The sequence below is a fragment of the Lonchura striata genome, chromosome 2, assembly GCF_046129695.1.
Source record: "Lonchura striata isolate bLonStr1 chromosome 2, bLonStr1.mat, whole genome shotgun sequence".
NCBI lineage: Eukaryota > Metazoa > Chordata > Aves > Passeriformes > Estrildidae > Lonchura > Lonchura striata.
This window is the reverse complement of record NC_134604.1, coordinates 85,703,739-85,719,085: the sequence shown is the minus strand read 5'-3', so window position 1 is coordinate 85,719,085 and position 15,347 is coordinate 85,703,739. Positions and strand designations below refer to the sequence as shown.

Below are 15,347 nucleotides of genomic sequence, written 5' to 3'. Positions count from 1 at the left end.
CTGGGAAGAAGCATTCTGTTTGTGAAAACATGCAAGCAGAAAATAAACTCAAGAATTCTGACGCAAAAAATAACTTGTTTTGGCAAGTGAAATTATTTTGTGCATGTGTATCTGCAAGGTGTTGGTAGCAAAGCTAATTTCTAGTTCATCCAAAATATTGTAAAAGAATAACCAAAACAAAATGCAAAACCCCCCCAAATACCAGTACTTGCCAAGTGGTGGAAAAACAAAACAAACCTACTGGTAGTAAAAAATACTTACTTCCCAGCATCTAAAGTTGTTATGGGCATTATAGAACATTTAAGAAAATGCCTTTAAAAAAAACACTGAAGTGTTATTTTAATAAATTTAAACAGGAGATAGAGTCAGTGCTACTGATGAATTAAGTTTGGCTCTGTTCTTCCTTCTCCTATCAGGTTGAATACCAACCTTGCAGACTGATCTCTTTGTTAACCATCAGCCTTCTCTTTCTCCAAGAGAGTTCAAACACAACTTCAGAAGTAAAGTGCCTCTCTTGGAAATGTGAAACCAGGACCAAAAGTTTGAACTGGCCAAAGAATAATCTCAGGACATGACAAAAAAACTGGATTTCCAATTTTTTGGCTGTTGTGTGTTGCCTATTTTCAATACCATGAAAACACTGGTTATTTCGACCATCAGTTTCTGGGCTCTGAAGGTCTGTGGAAAAAGACTTATCTCTGCTATTTCATCATGGCTCCCCAAAAGTGGCTGTTTGCTTTCTATTGCTCAGAGATTTCTTGACACAGCACAGCTATGCAAAAAGACAGCTGTCCCAGCATACAAACTGCTAACTTGCTATGTGTAAAACCACACTTTCTCTTGACAAGACAGCAAAATTGTCACCCTGGCCATTTTCTCTTGTACCTACCCTTTTGTAAAGCACCCGACATGTTTAAAAAACACTCTCTGCTTCCTTACAGAGAAAAAACTACAACTCCACTTATATCCATTTAAAGACTTATTAAACTCCAAATCTTATTTCTAATACTTTCTCAGTCCAAGGATTGTTGATTTCACAGTGCTATATACAGCTGTAAACATTGTCACCTCAATATTTCTACTTGATTGGTGTCTGTAAACCAGACTCAGAGAGTCTTCTGAGGTGCAAAATAATTCTGAAACTCCAGTTGGAGACTTTTGAACAAAGTGCTGTACAGCAAGCTTTCCTCTCCAAGCAGTGTGACTGTGCCAAGGCATTCTGTGCCTCACGTTGGCTGTCAATGCTTACTGGGCAGCTCAGGGATGCTCATCAGAGGCATTCTGTGCAGGGCTGTGCCCACACCAACACAGCAGCCTGCTGCAGTGCCCATGCACATCTGCAGGGTGGAATGAATGTGCCCCTGGGTTCCCCACACAAATCACACGGGACTGCCCCTACAACAGAGACAGATGCACACAGACGTCAAGCATGAAAGCTGGTGATGTTTAAGGCCATGGGAGGTGATCCCATAAATCACAAGGAAGGTCTGACATACAAAAAGTGTCTTACTTCTGAAAGTCAGGTGAAAACTCATGGCTCAATTAGAGTTCTCTTGCAGACTTCTTGCAGGGTAAACACTACTCTGGAACGTGAGCTGCCTAAGCTGCTGTGACACAAACAGGCAACTTTTTTGAAGCTTCATAAAACTCTAAGAATGTTGTGCTGCGTTCCTAAGAATTTAACAGCAGCTTTTCCACTTAAGTTCTCAGTAAAAATGAATTAAGATGGCAGAAATATGATATAAGGATAACAACTTGCAGCAGCACTTGCTTACATCTGCTTCACTTGAATATCTTAAGCTTATAGCCAGCTTGTTTCATTTGCTTTTCAACCCTTAATCATCAGTCTCCTGGTAATTTGGTATGTACTGATGTAGCAAATCACACTTATTATCTGTGTGTGTCTTAAAAAAGAAAAGGAGTGTTTGACAGGATTTTATTTCATAAAATTTACTTTCTCATCCAAAGTTATTAAGGAAACAGGGCTGCATTAACTGCCAGATATATGGTTTACTATCCATTTGGTCACAGTTAATCTGAAATAACCCCCCCAAATTGAGCAGTCATGTAATTTGTATATGCATTTACTGAACATTTTTTTCTTACTGGGTTTTATCAGTCTAAGGACAATAAATCAGAGGAGGGTGCAGGGTTGTCCCCACCAGCTGTGCCCCATCCACGCACAGAAAATGTGAGTGGTGAACTTGGCCATTTTTGAGCTGACAAACCCTGCTAAGAGATGGGACAGCAGTAATGACCCAGATTGCTTCCAGAGCGGCAAGCACCTCTGCATGGGGCTCTGAGGGTGTTGAGATACACCAGCTGGGACAGCTGTGACTTGTGCTCAATGTGTAAACACAGCTTCCACAGCTGACAGTTTTAAGAACTGGCATTCATGTAACCAACTGCATAAGAAATCACACTTAAAATTACTTTACAAACTGCTGTTTCTGGGTTTTGCCTCTTATTTGAGTTAGACTTGGGCAAAGGGATGCAAAGACTAAGGTTTCTAAATACCTGGTGCATATTGCATAGTACCTCAGAGGTCCCATTAACCATGTACAACTGTGTAGCACAGTAATAAAAGTTACAGAAAACAGTGACTGGGAACCTCTCCTCCACAGACTGTGTTTTCATATTGTCTATGCTCTCGGTGGAATGAACTGCTGTGGAATCTAACTGGAGCTCATGAGTTACAAGAACAGGTCAGAAAGGAGTTAGACATCAGGGAAGACACATCCCAAAGATGTCTTGGGTATCTGAGATGCATATTCAGCAACTGGAAAAATAAAAACTGTGCTCCCAAGTGTTCAACAATAAGGTTTGCATCTAATTTGAATACTACTCAACTAGCAGGGATGATGGATCACAGGTGTTAACCACTTCTGTATCTGCATTTGGTTGTATTTCTATACTTCCTACCAGTGGTAAAGAGTACGCCTTGTAGTTTTCTTGCTTGAAACTTTTTGCTAGGGTGCAGCACTGTCAACTGAGGCACACTTTCTGCAAATGCAAGCAGTGGTTAAAAAAAGAAAAGAAAAGAAAACAAAACAAAACAAAAACCACCCAAATTTTAAAACCTTTCTAGAAGTTGCCAGATAGGACAGCTGAAGGGAATGTTATTATGACTAAGAGGCTGGATTCCATGCACAAAACAGCTATTTCTAGTGATAAAGCATAAAGGTTAAACAACTGAGGACAAGACTGCCAGATGTAAAATGGAAAGTTTCCAATTTAGGAGCAGCAGAGGAAGAACATGAATTAATATGGAAGGCCCAAATTAGCATTATAAAAGTCCTCCAAGCCAAACCAAATGCCATTGAAAATAAACTCAGGAACTCTCCCCCTTCTCTGTTCCCTGCATTCCAAGGAGGATTGAATTTAGAATAACCATAGGGAATTTTAGAGAAATCTTACACTTAAATGCAGAGCAAAGGCTTTAAAAGTTAGAGACTGTATGTGCTTCAAAAACACTATTAGTCATTCTAGAGTCTTCTTCAGTACTACTGTTTAAAAGGAAGTAAGTATTTTGGACATAAGTTTTATCCTTAGTGAAACTGGCAAAGTTCAGGCTGATTCTTCAACAGTTTTGAAACTGGAGTATTAAATGATAATTTCTACCTTTTTATTAACTGGAAGAAAAAACAAATACACACACACACACACACACACACACACACACACAAAACCAACAAAATAAAAACCACATTAATAACCAAACACTTTGCAAATACAAAAGAATCCACAGACTGTTGAATTTCCAACCTAGACTACATTTCAGTGCTAGCTTTGTTAGCTCTACATGCAGAGATACACTGTCAGTCTGGGAGTCCTATACTGCAATATTCTTTGCAGATGGCTCTTACTGGTCTCACACACATTTTTGTGGCATGACCTGGCAGATATCAGTCCACTGTGGTATTCCTCAAACTGAAGATACATCATGGATTGTTCAGTCGATCAAAGTCTATTACAGACTTTAAACTGGACTCTTGGAACCTGGGTGTAGCAGATTAAGCATCAGCACTATTGGACTGATGGCTGGCTCAGCTGTGGTACACCTTTTCTGTTGAGCCTATATTCAAGAAATCTCCCACAGGATCTGACACAAGAGGATTCCACATAGCCAGGATCCACAAAAAGCAGACATGCAGGGAACTAGACTGAAAATGAATGAGAAATATATGTAAAAAAAACCTGACAGTATTCAGTACATTTAAACATAAAAGGATGAGGAAGAGCAGAGTGTCAAATGCTGCAATTAGATGAACAGATTTCAGGACTCTGAAGATAGCAAACAGTGGCATGATGCCTTATGCCACTGCACCTCTTATATAGCTGCATGGTATATCTGCAAGAGCCTATGATCCCATACAGATGGACACTGAAATGCCAGCATAGAAATTGGTAACCACAGGTAAATCAGTACTACTCAAAATCAGCAGAATAATTTTGCCATTGATCTCTCTGATTCATACCCTGATCACCTAGTAACATCACCTGCAAGTCTGAACATCTGAACCTACTGGGCAAAACTCAGAAGCCCTATCTGAGACACCTGACAGTGACACCCCACTTTCATTCTTGTGACATCCATCATTATGTCAAACACACAATCACCCTCTGCATTTTACACACAGAGTTTGCAAAGTGGTTTTAGTCAATCTAATATTTAGGTATATCCAGGCAAACAGAAGAAAGAACAAGGAGCTTCTTACCTTATGTTTCAACACCCATCTCCAAAAGCTGCATCTGAAGTTAAAGAACAAATAAGATCCCCAAAATAACAAGATTCCCTACATTATGAGGACAGTCTGAAAAACTCCAAACATTGCAGAAATAAAAGTGTAATCAGTCATTCAAAGAAGAAAATTATTTATTGACAATAACTAATCTCTTATACTGTTTCTCAACACTGTTATAGACGATATAAATATATTTCATGAGAATGAACAATGAGAATGACCAATGGCTATTGCTGAAGGCAGAACATGGCAGGAAATGAAACAGTGGGTTATCCCCTTCACCTGACAGGTGAACTTACTCATATCTATGACCCTCAAATAATAGTTCTTAAATAAATAATTAAGCATATTGAGTAGGATAAGCTACTTACTCTTCTACAGTCAAAAAATCATATGGATTGTTCATTGACAGAAAGTAAAATCTATCCCCTCCAAATTTACTAATGGGATTAATTTAATCTGAATTTAGCTGTGTAAGTAACCATCACATTCAGCTTCACCTGTATCACCACTGGAGAGAGGTAAGGACCCTCTTGATTCAAAGTTACCTAAGGTCAGTGTCTCAAGCTGGAAATATTTCCCCTTCCTCCCCCAAACCATTCAATGCTCTCCACTGATTTTGGCACAAGTGTAGATTATTTGGTCAGACTGGACATGTACCTTTTAGTTAAAAGACACGTGAAATGAATCTCACATCATGTTCCAGAAAGAATATTACTAATTCCTTTAGGAAAGACCCTTGTCAGATAAGAGAGAACCTAATTAGCACATCAGAGGGCTGACTGGAGCTTGCAAGGGAGCTACAGTCATTGGCTCACTACTGTTTACAGGGGAAGCAACTACTGGCTTTTGAGAAGAGTCAAGATGGAAATCAGTGGCTCTGTTGGGAGATAGGTATGCCAGTCCATGCTTCTCTGATAAAACTGGACTTAGGACTGTGAAGGAAGGACAATCTACATGCTCTCAAGCATGCAGATAAAACCAATATATGTCTTTATTCTGGTAAATGGTGTAAGATCAAGCTTTAGCTTCACAGCTCTGCAGTTATAGAGCAGAGGGACATATAGCAAGGAGAAGCTGACAATGAGAACATCGGAATCCTAAAAAGGGAGAAAAAGAAAATACAAGAACCATCCAAACCTCCAAATGTAAATGTAGGCCAATTCAAAAATAATGCACTACAACTGCAGGATCAAACTTAGGAGGATTATACTTGATTTCTTATAATCTACTTTAACCCACAACAGGTAACATATTTCTAACATAGTTAATGAACTTTCTGCATCTCTAAGGGTTTGGCTGCAAATCTGCCAGGTAAAATTTCAAAATTTGTTCACTGGCAAATTTTCTGAGGCTTCTTATTCCATGTCTAGATATTAAGAACGTACTCACAGATGTATTAAGGTGACTGCTGTCTGACCTTCCTGTGCTGGCATCAATATTTTGAGAGATTTCATGACAAATTTTCCAGTGACTTGCTAGTGAACACACAAAATCAGCTAACATGAAAACAGGCATATTCAGGTTGCTACTGGAAGGTGGGAAGGTGAACAGACAGGAGCTGAGGATATAGGTATATGGCTGTGAGACTAAGAAAAAGCCCAGGAAGCATAAGATAATACACAAAAATAAAAGACCTCTGGTTACAAGAGCTGTCACTTCATAGTGGACTTTCTCTTTTTAATCAAAGTCAAAACTAAAACCTCCATGGAAAATGCAGAGATACCAAATATTCTGCAATAGTGTTAACACACTCAGTGTTGATATGGCAGCACAAACATGCAAGAACTAAAGTCAGTTATCAGTCAAGGAGTTAAACTCTTCCTTAAAGTAGGTCACTATTTCCAGACAACCAGAACATAAAAACAAAACAAGTGACCTCCATGCCTGTTAAAATAAATCTCCAGCAGAGTCTGGTTTATGAAATGACTGGGCATGATGCAAATGTTGGCCACTGAACTGAAGACTGAACTGAAGAGTGGCGTATTTGTCACTCTTGAGAAATTGTAGTCAGACAAGAATAAAACTGCAACAATATAGCACTGGAGATGGAAGATGTTTCCTACCCTGGAAAACATGTGCCTTACCAGTTCAGGACTGTCCTTTAACCATGTGGCCTGAAGGATGTGAGCTGACTATGGCAGAGATGTTCACCTGCAACTGTACTGAAACAAGAGTTAAAATATTGCTCTTGTTGGAGCAAAGAACTAGATGGTAGTTTGACAGCTCCAAAGGGTTAGATTATCCCAGCAGCCCACAGGACAGAACACCCTATTAGCTGGGTGGCTAGCCTCTTATGGACAGTCTGTGTATCTGTATCCTTGAAAGATCAAAAAAGAGAAAGATGTTTCTCTCACCTCACATCTGACAGGCACTGTAAGCTCTTACTTTGAAGCCCCCTCACTCCCACTTACTCTACACACAGCAAAGATTAAATCAATTTGCTCAGAAATATGCAGGTCATCTCCAACTAAATCTGAGGTTTGCTTTATCTAATTTTTCAGAATCAAAGATACATTTGGAAATGTATATTCAAAGATATATTTGGAAATGTACATTTTCTCAGTTGATCTCAATGTTAGAGCTATTCAAGCTCCTCCCCTGCATTTCTTCTCCCCTGCACACCACCACCAGCACCTGCTTAGAAGTTATAAACTAGCATCTTTCACAATTATACATTGTGGCTGAATTTTGGCAGTGAGTCAATTTTGTGCTTGATGTGCAACAGAGGAAACTGCTGCCCATAACTACCAAATTTACCTATAAGAGGCAACTGTCCTGGTTTTCAGCAGGCTCCTTACTTTATGCCATTCACTGAAATGCACTCTCCCTGGTCCACTGCAAGGAGAATCTGTGTTGCTTCCACATTCTGGTGAGATAAAGTGAAGCAGTGCCAATAGGTACAAATCAAGCTCCTGCTGTGGATCTCTTCTGGGTACAGACAGGACTGGCTGCTCCCACAGCCACATTAGTGACAACTCCCAAAGTAAGAACACTAAGGCTGAAGGTAAGCCATGGAAACTGTTTCACCTCCACAATTATGTGAAGTGAAAGAAATTGTTCTGCTTTTCATGAACTTAATTGCTTTCAATATATGCAATTGCTAAAACCAAGCCTGCACAGCATAAATCCTGCAAACTGGATGTAATCCTGAAGCTGTGAATTTGCCTTTTCAGTTGCATTGACCTTACTGTGTCCATACACAAAAGCACCACATTCCCAAAAGGCCTGGTGCTGCAGGGAAAACAGGAGAGGTACCCCTGAGATTACTTGCATAGAGTAACTACCCCATAAATTGGAAGCATGCTGGATTACACAGCAAGGAGATGTGGCACTTGGACTTCTCCTGGTGCTGTGTCAGACTAAGCAACTTGCCCCTCCATGAGGGTTGTGTAAGCCTGGAGAAGGTACCTGTAAAAGTCCTGCCCAGTGACAGGGATCTTTATTTCTCTAATTAGTACTTCTGGAGGAATGATCTGCTTGTGAGAGGAATGTCCTGGCTAAGTTATGCCATTCTAGCTAGTAAGCAGCTCCTTAAATATTGCTTTTTGCATGGCTGTCATGGGTTTCAATTCTGGTTTTCAGTTCTGCTGACTATGTGACACATGGCAGGTGGGATCACACCAGGCAAAGTTTAGCAGGACGTGCAATTATTCTATTTTGTGTATTTTCTTTGGAAAAGCATTCTGACAGAATCAAATAGAGCTGTTATTCTTCTGGCCACCTCTAACAATAATCATGGTCTCAAGTTAATAAAGACACACAACAGCAAGGAGATCTACACACAAGGTAGCTACCTATAATTCTGGGCTGTAGTCTGTTTAGCACAGGAGATTATGGTGTCTCTCTGGAGGGGCAGCGTGTAACAACAAAAAATTATTTGGGAACATCACCAGGTCTTTCAGTGGAGATTAACAGCATCTTCTTTGGCAGTCAGCCAGAGGCATGTGAATCAGCCTACAAGGGCTCTCATGACATTCAATACAAATGAAAGAGCTTAGTAACAAGAGTCAAGCATTTTTCTTTTCCAATAAAGAAGCTCAGGCACTTAGAAAATTTACCCCACACTGAACAGCAAATAAACTGCATACATACAGTTGGACAGAGACTTGGGTTCTCCTGTGCATTCCAGCTGGCTACATCTCAGAAGATTAGCACAGACATCCCTTGCTATTTGGATAAACTCTACTGCAGAATAAAACTGCTCCCTATCAGTCTAACAGAGGAGCCTCTACTACATCACTCACTGAGTTTATTCACTGCCATCCTGGCTCAAACTGAAGAAAAGCACAAAGACACAGTAAGATGAACAGAGATGCATCTTTCTGAAACTCAAGGAAGGAACACTGACTGCAACAGATTCAGGCCACTACTTCCTGCTTCAGCTCTTTGTGCACCAAATTCACTCACAGAGGAAACTGAGTAATCCCAGGTAGTTTCCTTTTGAATCACATCTAGTGACATTTGTATTTTGGAAGGGGGACAAGCTTGTTTCTTCTACTGAGCAATGTCTTATCTGGGACATTTTGGAACAAGAAGGTGCTCTTGACTATGGTAGTAGTGGGAGATACAACCTAATTTGACGGGTGTTGCAAACAAAATAGGGTGCCTAAGAGGTGGAGTGGTTGCAAGCAAGTCATCATCTGGCTCTTTTTGAGGCCATGAGTGGGATTTACTGTGTCTTTGTGAGGATTTGGTAATATTACTGTATCTTTTTCCTCCAAGGCTGGAATTGCTTTTACAGGTAAGTTGGCAAAGGCAAGAAGGGACTGACTGTATTTTGAAATTATAGGAAATGCTGCCCACATCAAACTCTCTTCTCTCCACCCCTTCAGTTTTGCAGAAAGAAATTAACATTTAATGTAAAACAGCCTGCTTTGATAGCTGTCTGAATGCCCCATTAAGCATTTTCCACACCTCAGTGGTGACAAATATCCAGTCATAAAATGCAATCTTTCATAGATTTTCTAAGTCATAGGTTGACACAAGAAGCTATCACCCTCTGATCAGTATGTGGAGGTATTACACTCTTTAGCAGTACTCTTCAATGGACACAAGAGTTAAAGAAAAGATTTAAAAAGCAAAGCCCTTTGATTCTGAACATATGGCTCCTAGAAAAACATTAGCAGAGATTATTTCACCAGCACAGCCCTGAGACAGCAATAAATATAATTCTGTGATGGACAAGTGCCATTATTTGTCGTGATTGTAGTTATTACTATTCATCTTCTATTTACATGTCATGTAAACACACACCATATTTTATAACAGCACACTAAAATCAAAGCTTCTGCCCCAGTGACAAATTTAGTTCTATCAAATATTTAACAGCAGACATTTACATGGGCCATACCCAACTCCAGTGAAGAGCCAGGGAGGACTGGAGGAGAGTAACTGCAAAGAAAAATGTCACCCTTCCATCCTCCCAAGTCCAAGATAGTAAAACAGATTTCACTGTTAGGATTGCAAATTTGTAATCGCCAGTCTTCAACCACAATCCCTGGGTGATAGAAATGAGGAAAAGGAACAAAGAGAGGATCACAGGTTTGCAAAAAAAATTTTCTGCAGGTGAGCTCTAATACCTTTGTAATTTCTCTCAATTTAAATCAACTAAGAGTTTTGGCTATCATCCATCATTCCTAGCTTAAGCACCTGTACAGAATTGAAACTCTAGGTGACCTGTGAAGACATCCTCCTAAAGTAAGTGCCTCATTTACTCTGTATTGCCAAATGAGAGAGGTGCCCTAAAGGCCTCTGGAGAGAGGCCCTATTAGCTCCCCTTGGCTAAGAAATCTTCCTCAAAACGCTGCCTCCTCTTATAGACAGACCTGCAAAGTCCATCACAGAGCAACACAAGTATACAATTCTCCTGTGTATTTCGCTCCTCGACATAAGCTGCCAATTCAAACTCAGTAGCTTCTTTCAATTTATTCAAAGAATCAGGTCTTTTCCCTTTCCATTTCACTCTAGAAAGCAATAATTTTCTGAGGTATTTTCCACTCTCCACAACATCCAGGATTCCTAAATGAAAACTGTCTTCTGTCAAAACAAGCTGAATTGCTGTTCAACTTCTTACTTTACGTTGCATCATCCTTTGCTGTTTTGTTGTCTCGTAAGTGTTGCCAACTCTGAGCCACAGAGTCATTGATTCTGCAGTGGCTGTATGAGAATGGGTCATCTGAGTCCACTGGGCAGGCAGGAGGAAGAAGGCCAGCTGTCAAGCAGTCAGCAGAGCAAAGAACAGTATTTTCCCTCAGACCAGTTCTTGACATGATCTGCCTGTGTAGGTTGTGCCAGAACACCAGGCAGTGGACACTGCTGGAGACGTGTAGAATCTCCTCCATATGAGCTGCCCTAGGCTCTGCCTATCCCTGCATTCTCTCTGTCCTGTTGCATCACTAAATGCTGCCTGTATCTAACAGAGGACAGGTACTTCAGCAGCCAGGAAAGCATGTATGGATTATACATAGAAAGGACACATGGCAGAACACACAGTATCCAACTTGAATCTTTACTTGGTGACTGAACAACACAAACATGAGACAGAAGGCTTTTCTCTACCACTAAAGTCCCTATCTCCATTTGTTGACTTATAATTCAATGTTATTTTGCTGCAGTGTGTTTGAATGCTGTAGTCTGTATTTGAGGTGGCTGTAGCAGCTGTATGGAAGGCTGGCAGGAAAGGGAGCCCATCACAGCACAGCGTCCTGAAACCCAGATACACCCCATCTTACAGAAAGCCTCTTTGCAACCTGTGAGCAACCAACCAGCAAGAGTTACTGCTCCCTGACAGTCCTAGGGCAACACAGAACTGCAGCAATGTTCATTAACCTACAGCAGCATTTCTATCGAGGACATCATTTGCATCAAAGTCTGCCCCTACCACAAGGAAGTGGCAGGTAGGGGGAGGGAGAGACAGCCTGGTTTGCTCGAAAGGTACTAAAGCTGATAAGGGATCAGCATTAATCCATGTGAGGTGAAAACTGTCATTTATTACTTCCTTATGCAACACGCTTCAGCATTTTTCCAGAAACAAAGAGACTAAGGAAACAAAGTAAAAGTCAGGATCAATCCCTTGTGTTTCTCCTGGCATGACACCTCTCTAAGAAAACAGCTTTTCTGAACTCACGCCCAGCAACTTCAATGACCTTGATACAAATCTCTCAATCTTGGTACCCTGTCACACAAGTTAGCAAGAATCTTAGCTATTATCTGCAGAAGTAGCAAGTTTCTAGTCCCATCTAGCTCACTGGAGCTGGAGGGTGTTTAAAAAAGGTGACTTGGTGAAGTTTATAAAAAGCTACAAAAGAAGAAAAAGTGGGCAGATTAAAAACATGTGAGCAAATTACTTTAACCACATGTTTTGATTGTATTTTTTAATTGTGGGAGGGAAGCTTTCCCTAGGAACTGCTGGAAGGTGAAAATAGGTGAGCTGATGCTGGGGACCACGCTTCTGTTGCGGGCTGTAAGCACACAGAGTTCAGCTCTGCATCCGTCCAGAAAGCTGTGTCTGAGTAAGTGACAGAGCTCTCACACTTCCTTGTTTGCTGCCCCACAGGGATTTGGCCAGCATGTGCCTTTGATGCCAATGCAAAGGAAAAACCACTCCCAAATTAATCTGTGTAAGTGTCACTCAGCAGCAATCTGAACTCTGCAGTAAAAGGAACAATTCTGACTTTGTAAAAGCACAAGCGTGACAAAGGGTAGTGCACTTAGCTGGGACTCACAGAATTCCACAAGTGATATTAACATCAAAGGTACACCTTTTCTCATAATCACATTTACTTTTTTGGCAGCAGAGAGGGATATGGAAAATTGCTGGGGGAAAGACATTCCAGAATTAATATCCTAGTACCGGTATTTGTTCATATTTTGGACATCTTCTGCACTGGGCACTTAGTGCTTTTCAACCTAGGAGACACAAGAGCTTATTTCTAAACTTTTTTTTTTTAAAAAAAAAGGTTAGATAAACCATCCTTATTATCACTGTTTTACTTTCTGCATGAATAGCCCCTTACAAGACTTTCTGCAATCAATCTTCCTCAACACCAGAAGTGTTCAGAGTTCTACAGACAAGCAAGGCACTAGGCAGAGGCACAGGTTAGCAGTAACTATGTGTGCGACTTGACTGGGTTGTTTTTGGTTTAGTTTACAGAAATAAGGCCATTTTACTTATGTTTTCATACATGCATATCTACTGATGGAGGAATATCCCTGGGTGAGACTTCATAGATGATATCAGTTTGTGAAATAACAAGCTGAGTCTGCTGATGTTGGAAATGCAGCCTTTTCCGAGTTCTTTTTATTGTATATTTTTTCTCATGCCTTTCTTCCAATAGGAGAGTGGCCCTCTGTCTCATGATTACGTCAGCCCACAAGGCCCTCCCAGTCAGTCTGTGGAATCCAAGTATAAATTTCTTGGCACGTGTTTCATTTCTTTTAGACTTAGAAGCATCAGAAATGAAACTGAATCTGCTTTCTCAGAAAATATATTCTTCTCTCATTCCCCAGGAAACCTTAGCCTTAGACTACTAGGAAATGACTGGCACTTGGATGAAAGCAAAGCAAAATCTTGTAAAGCTGGCTTCTAAGCACATAAAAATGTTGATGCAAAAGTCATTTCAGTCTGATTTACAAATACCAAGGCAGTGGTCTAAATGTATTGCCCAGATCATTAGACAAACTAATTCTGAGAGACGTAAATGACCTAATGCTCCATCAAAAGCACTGGGAAATAGTAAAGTCACAGAGAATGACACTTGAGATGATATATAAAAAAACATTTGCTTAAATGTTCAATGGAAAGACTGGCTCAAAGTTTGGGTTCACTAATGTCATGTCATGAAATCTCACACACCTAACTGAAATTCAGAAGCCTCTGGCCTCTACCCTTCCTTCATTCATTGATGATTTAATAGCAGACTGTGTGAGTTCTCATGTTATTATAATGAAATTAATGCCTGAAACTATACACGAGTGTAATTTACTGCACACGCTGGGAAGTGTTTGCATAAAGTGATTTACTGCCAGACCCCACGGCTCAGAGCAGATTTCACTTTCACCTGTAGGTACAGGACTGTATGAACTCCCGCAGTTCCGAGGTAACAGTTGGGAGACACCAATTCCACGAGAAGTGGAAGTTTCTTTGGACTCCAAGTGGAAACGAAAGCCCTCCACAATGGACCTGCTCAGTGCCCTGGGTCCTCACCTCCGCTCGCCGGAGCGCTGGCGCAGGCGGGACCCGGCGCTGCTGCCGCCCGGGCGCTGCCGTGCCCTGCCCTCCCGCCCGGCCTCACCTGCTGTACACCAGGCACTCCATGTGGTTGATCTCCTTGTCGGAGCGGTAGCGGCTGTAATCCTCCCAGAGGTCCTTGATGGCCGTGACCGCCAAGATAAAGAGCACGGGGGCCAAGGCCAGCTCCGGCTGGAAGGCATTGACGGCTGGCACGAAGTTGAGGAGGGCGATGAACACAAAGTAGACGTTGGCCAGGCGGTGGAACTGCTCGAAGAGGTTCTTGGGCAGGAAGGACAATGCCGTGTACTTGGTGGTCTTGAGCCGGTTGCAGGCCAGGACCGTCCTCTTGGATTTCTCCGGCTCGGCCTCAGGTAACAGCAAGCTGGAGCGCACCAGCCGCGTCTTACTCTCCTTCTTCTTCCTCCGCCTCCTCTTCCTCTGCCTCTCCTTCCCCTCCGGCAGCACCTGGGGGGCTCCCTCTCCTCCTGCCGTGCCCTGGGACATCGCTGCCGCCGCGGTGTCCTCGCCCGGGCAGCGCGGCCGCTCCCACGGGCAGGCACGGCCCTAAGTTATCATCGTCCGCCGCCCGCCACGGCTCTCCTTCCCTCTTCCCCTCCGGGGGCGGGCGGGGGGAGGAGGGCTCTTTCCAACTCGCTCCTAGCCGCTCTGCCGGGACCTCTCTCGCTTTCTCCTCCTCCTCCTGGCCGGGGAGGGGACGGCGGGGAGCCGAGCCCTCCTCCCGCGGGCCTCTCCCCGTCCCGGGCGCGGGGGATGCTGGCAGGGCCGGGGGAGCGGGAAGCGGGAGCGGCGCTTCCGCGCACAGCCGGCCCCGGCCGCCGTCCCGTCCCGGCTACACCCGGCAGGGCACTGGAGCGGCGGCTTTTGACTTGGACTTACGTGGGCAACGGGGAAAGAAGTTCGAGCGGGGAAAGACAAAACTCCCACTGACGCGTCGGCGCTTCGCACTGGCCTCTATCCACGGTGCCCCAGCAGCAGCTGGGGGGGTTTTACCGGCTGACTCCCGGCGACACACTCTACTTTCTGCCTGAGTCCGGGTGCCACGTTGATAGCCATCCCCCTGCTTAGCCTGGGAGTTGAAGCACAACATCTCCCGGCTTTTCACGGCTGGCTGGTACACCGGCTCTTTTGGCGGCGTCCATGGCGCCTGGGACAACCCCACAGGTGGGAACCAGAAAAATGAGGTTTCCGATGGAAAGCATTAGGCACTGCCACCTCCGCACACGCCCTGGCAGTGCTGTGCTGTAAGGCACGTTCGCCTCTGTGGATTTTCCTATTCCCTTGTGGTAGGGTAGGTCTTACCAGCAAGGATTGGAAAATGCCAGTCTCTAGCTCTGTGGTTTATGCTC

The 15,347-nt window shown here is 42.8% G+C and overlaps 1 protein-coding gene across 1 annotated transcript in view; it reads right to left on the bottom strand.

Moving 5' to 3' along the window:
* Positions 1–14,672, bottom strand: part of ATP10A (ATPase phospholipid transporting 10A (putative)) — a 110,359-nt gene extending 95,687 nt beyond the window's left edge. The window contains exon 1 of the mRNA XM_021546625.1: positions 14,042–14,672. Within this exon, the coding sequence (XP_021402300.1) occupies positions 14,042–14,484 (443 nt within the window). The 5' untranslated portion in view covers positions 14,485–14,672. The remainder of the gene's footprint in view (positions 1–14,041) is intronic.
* Positions 14,673–15,347: the final 675 nt, after the last annotated feature.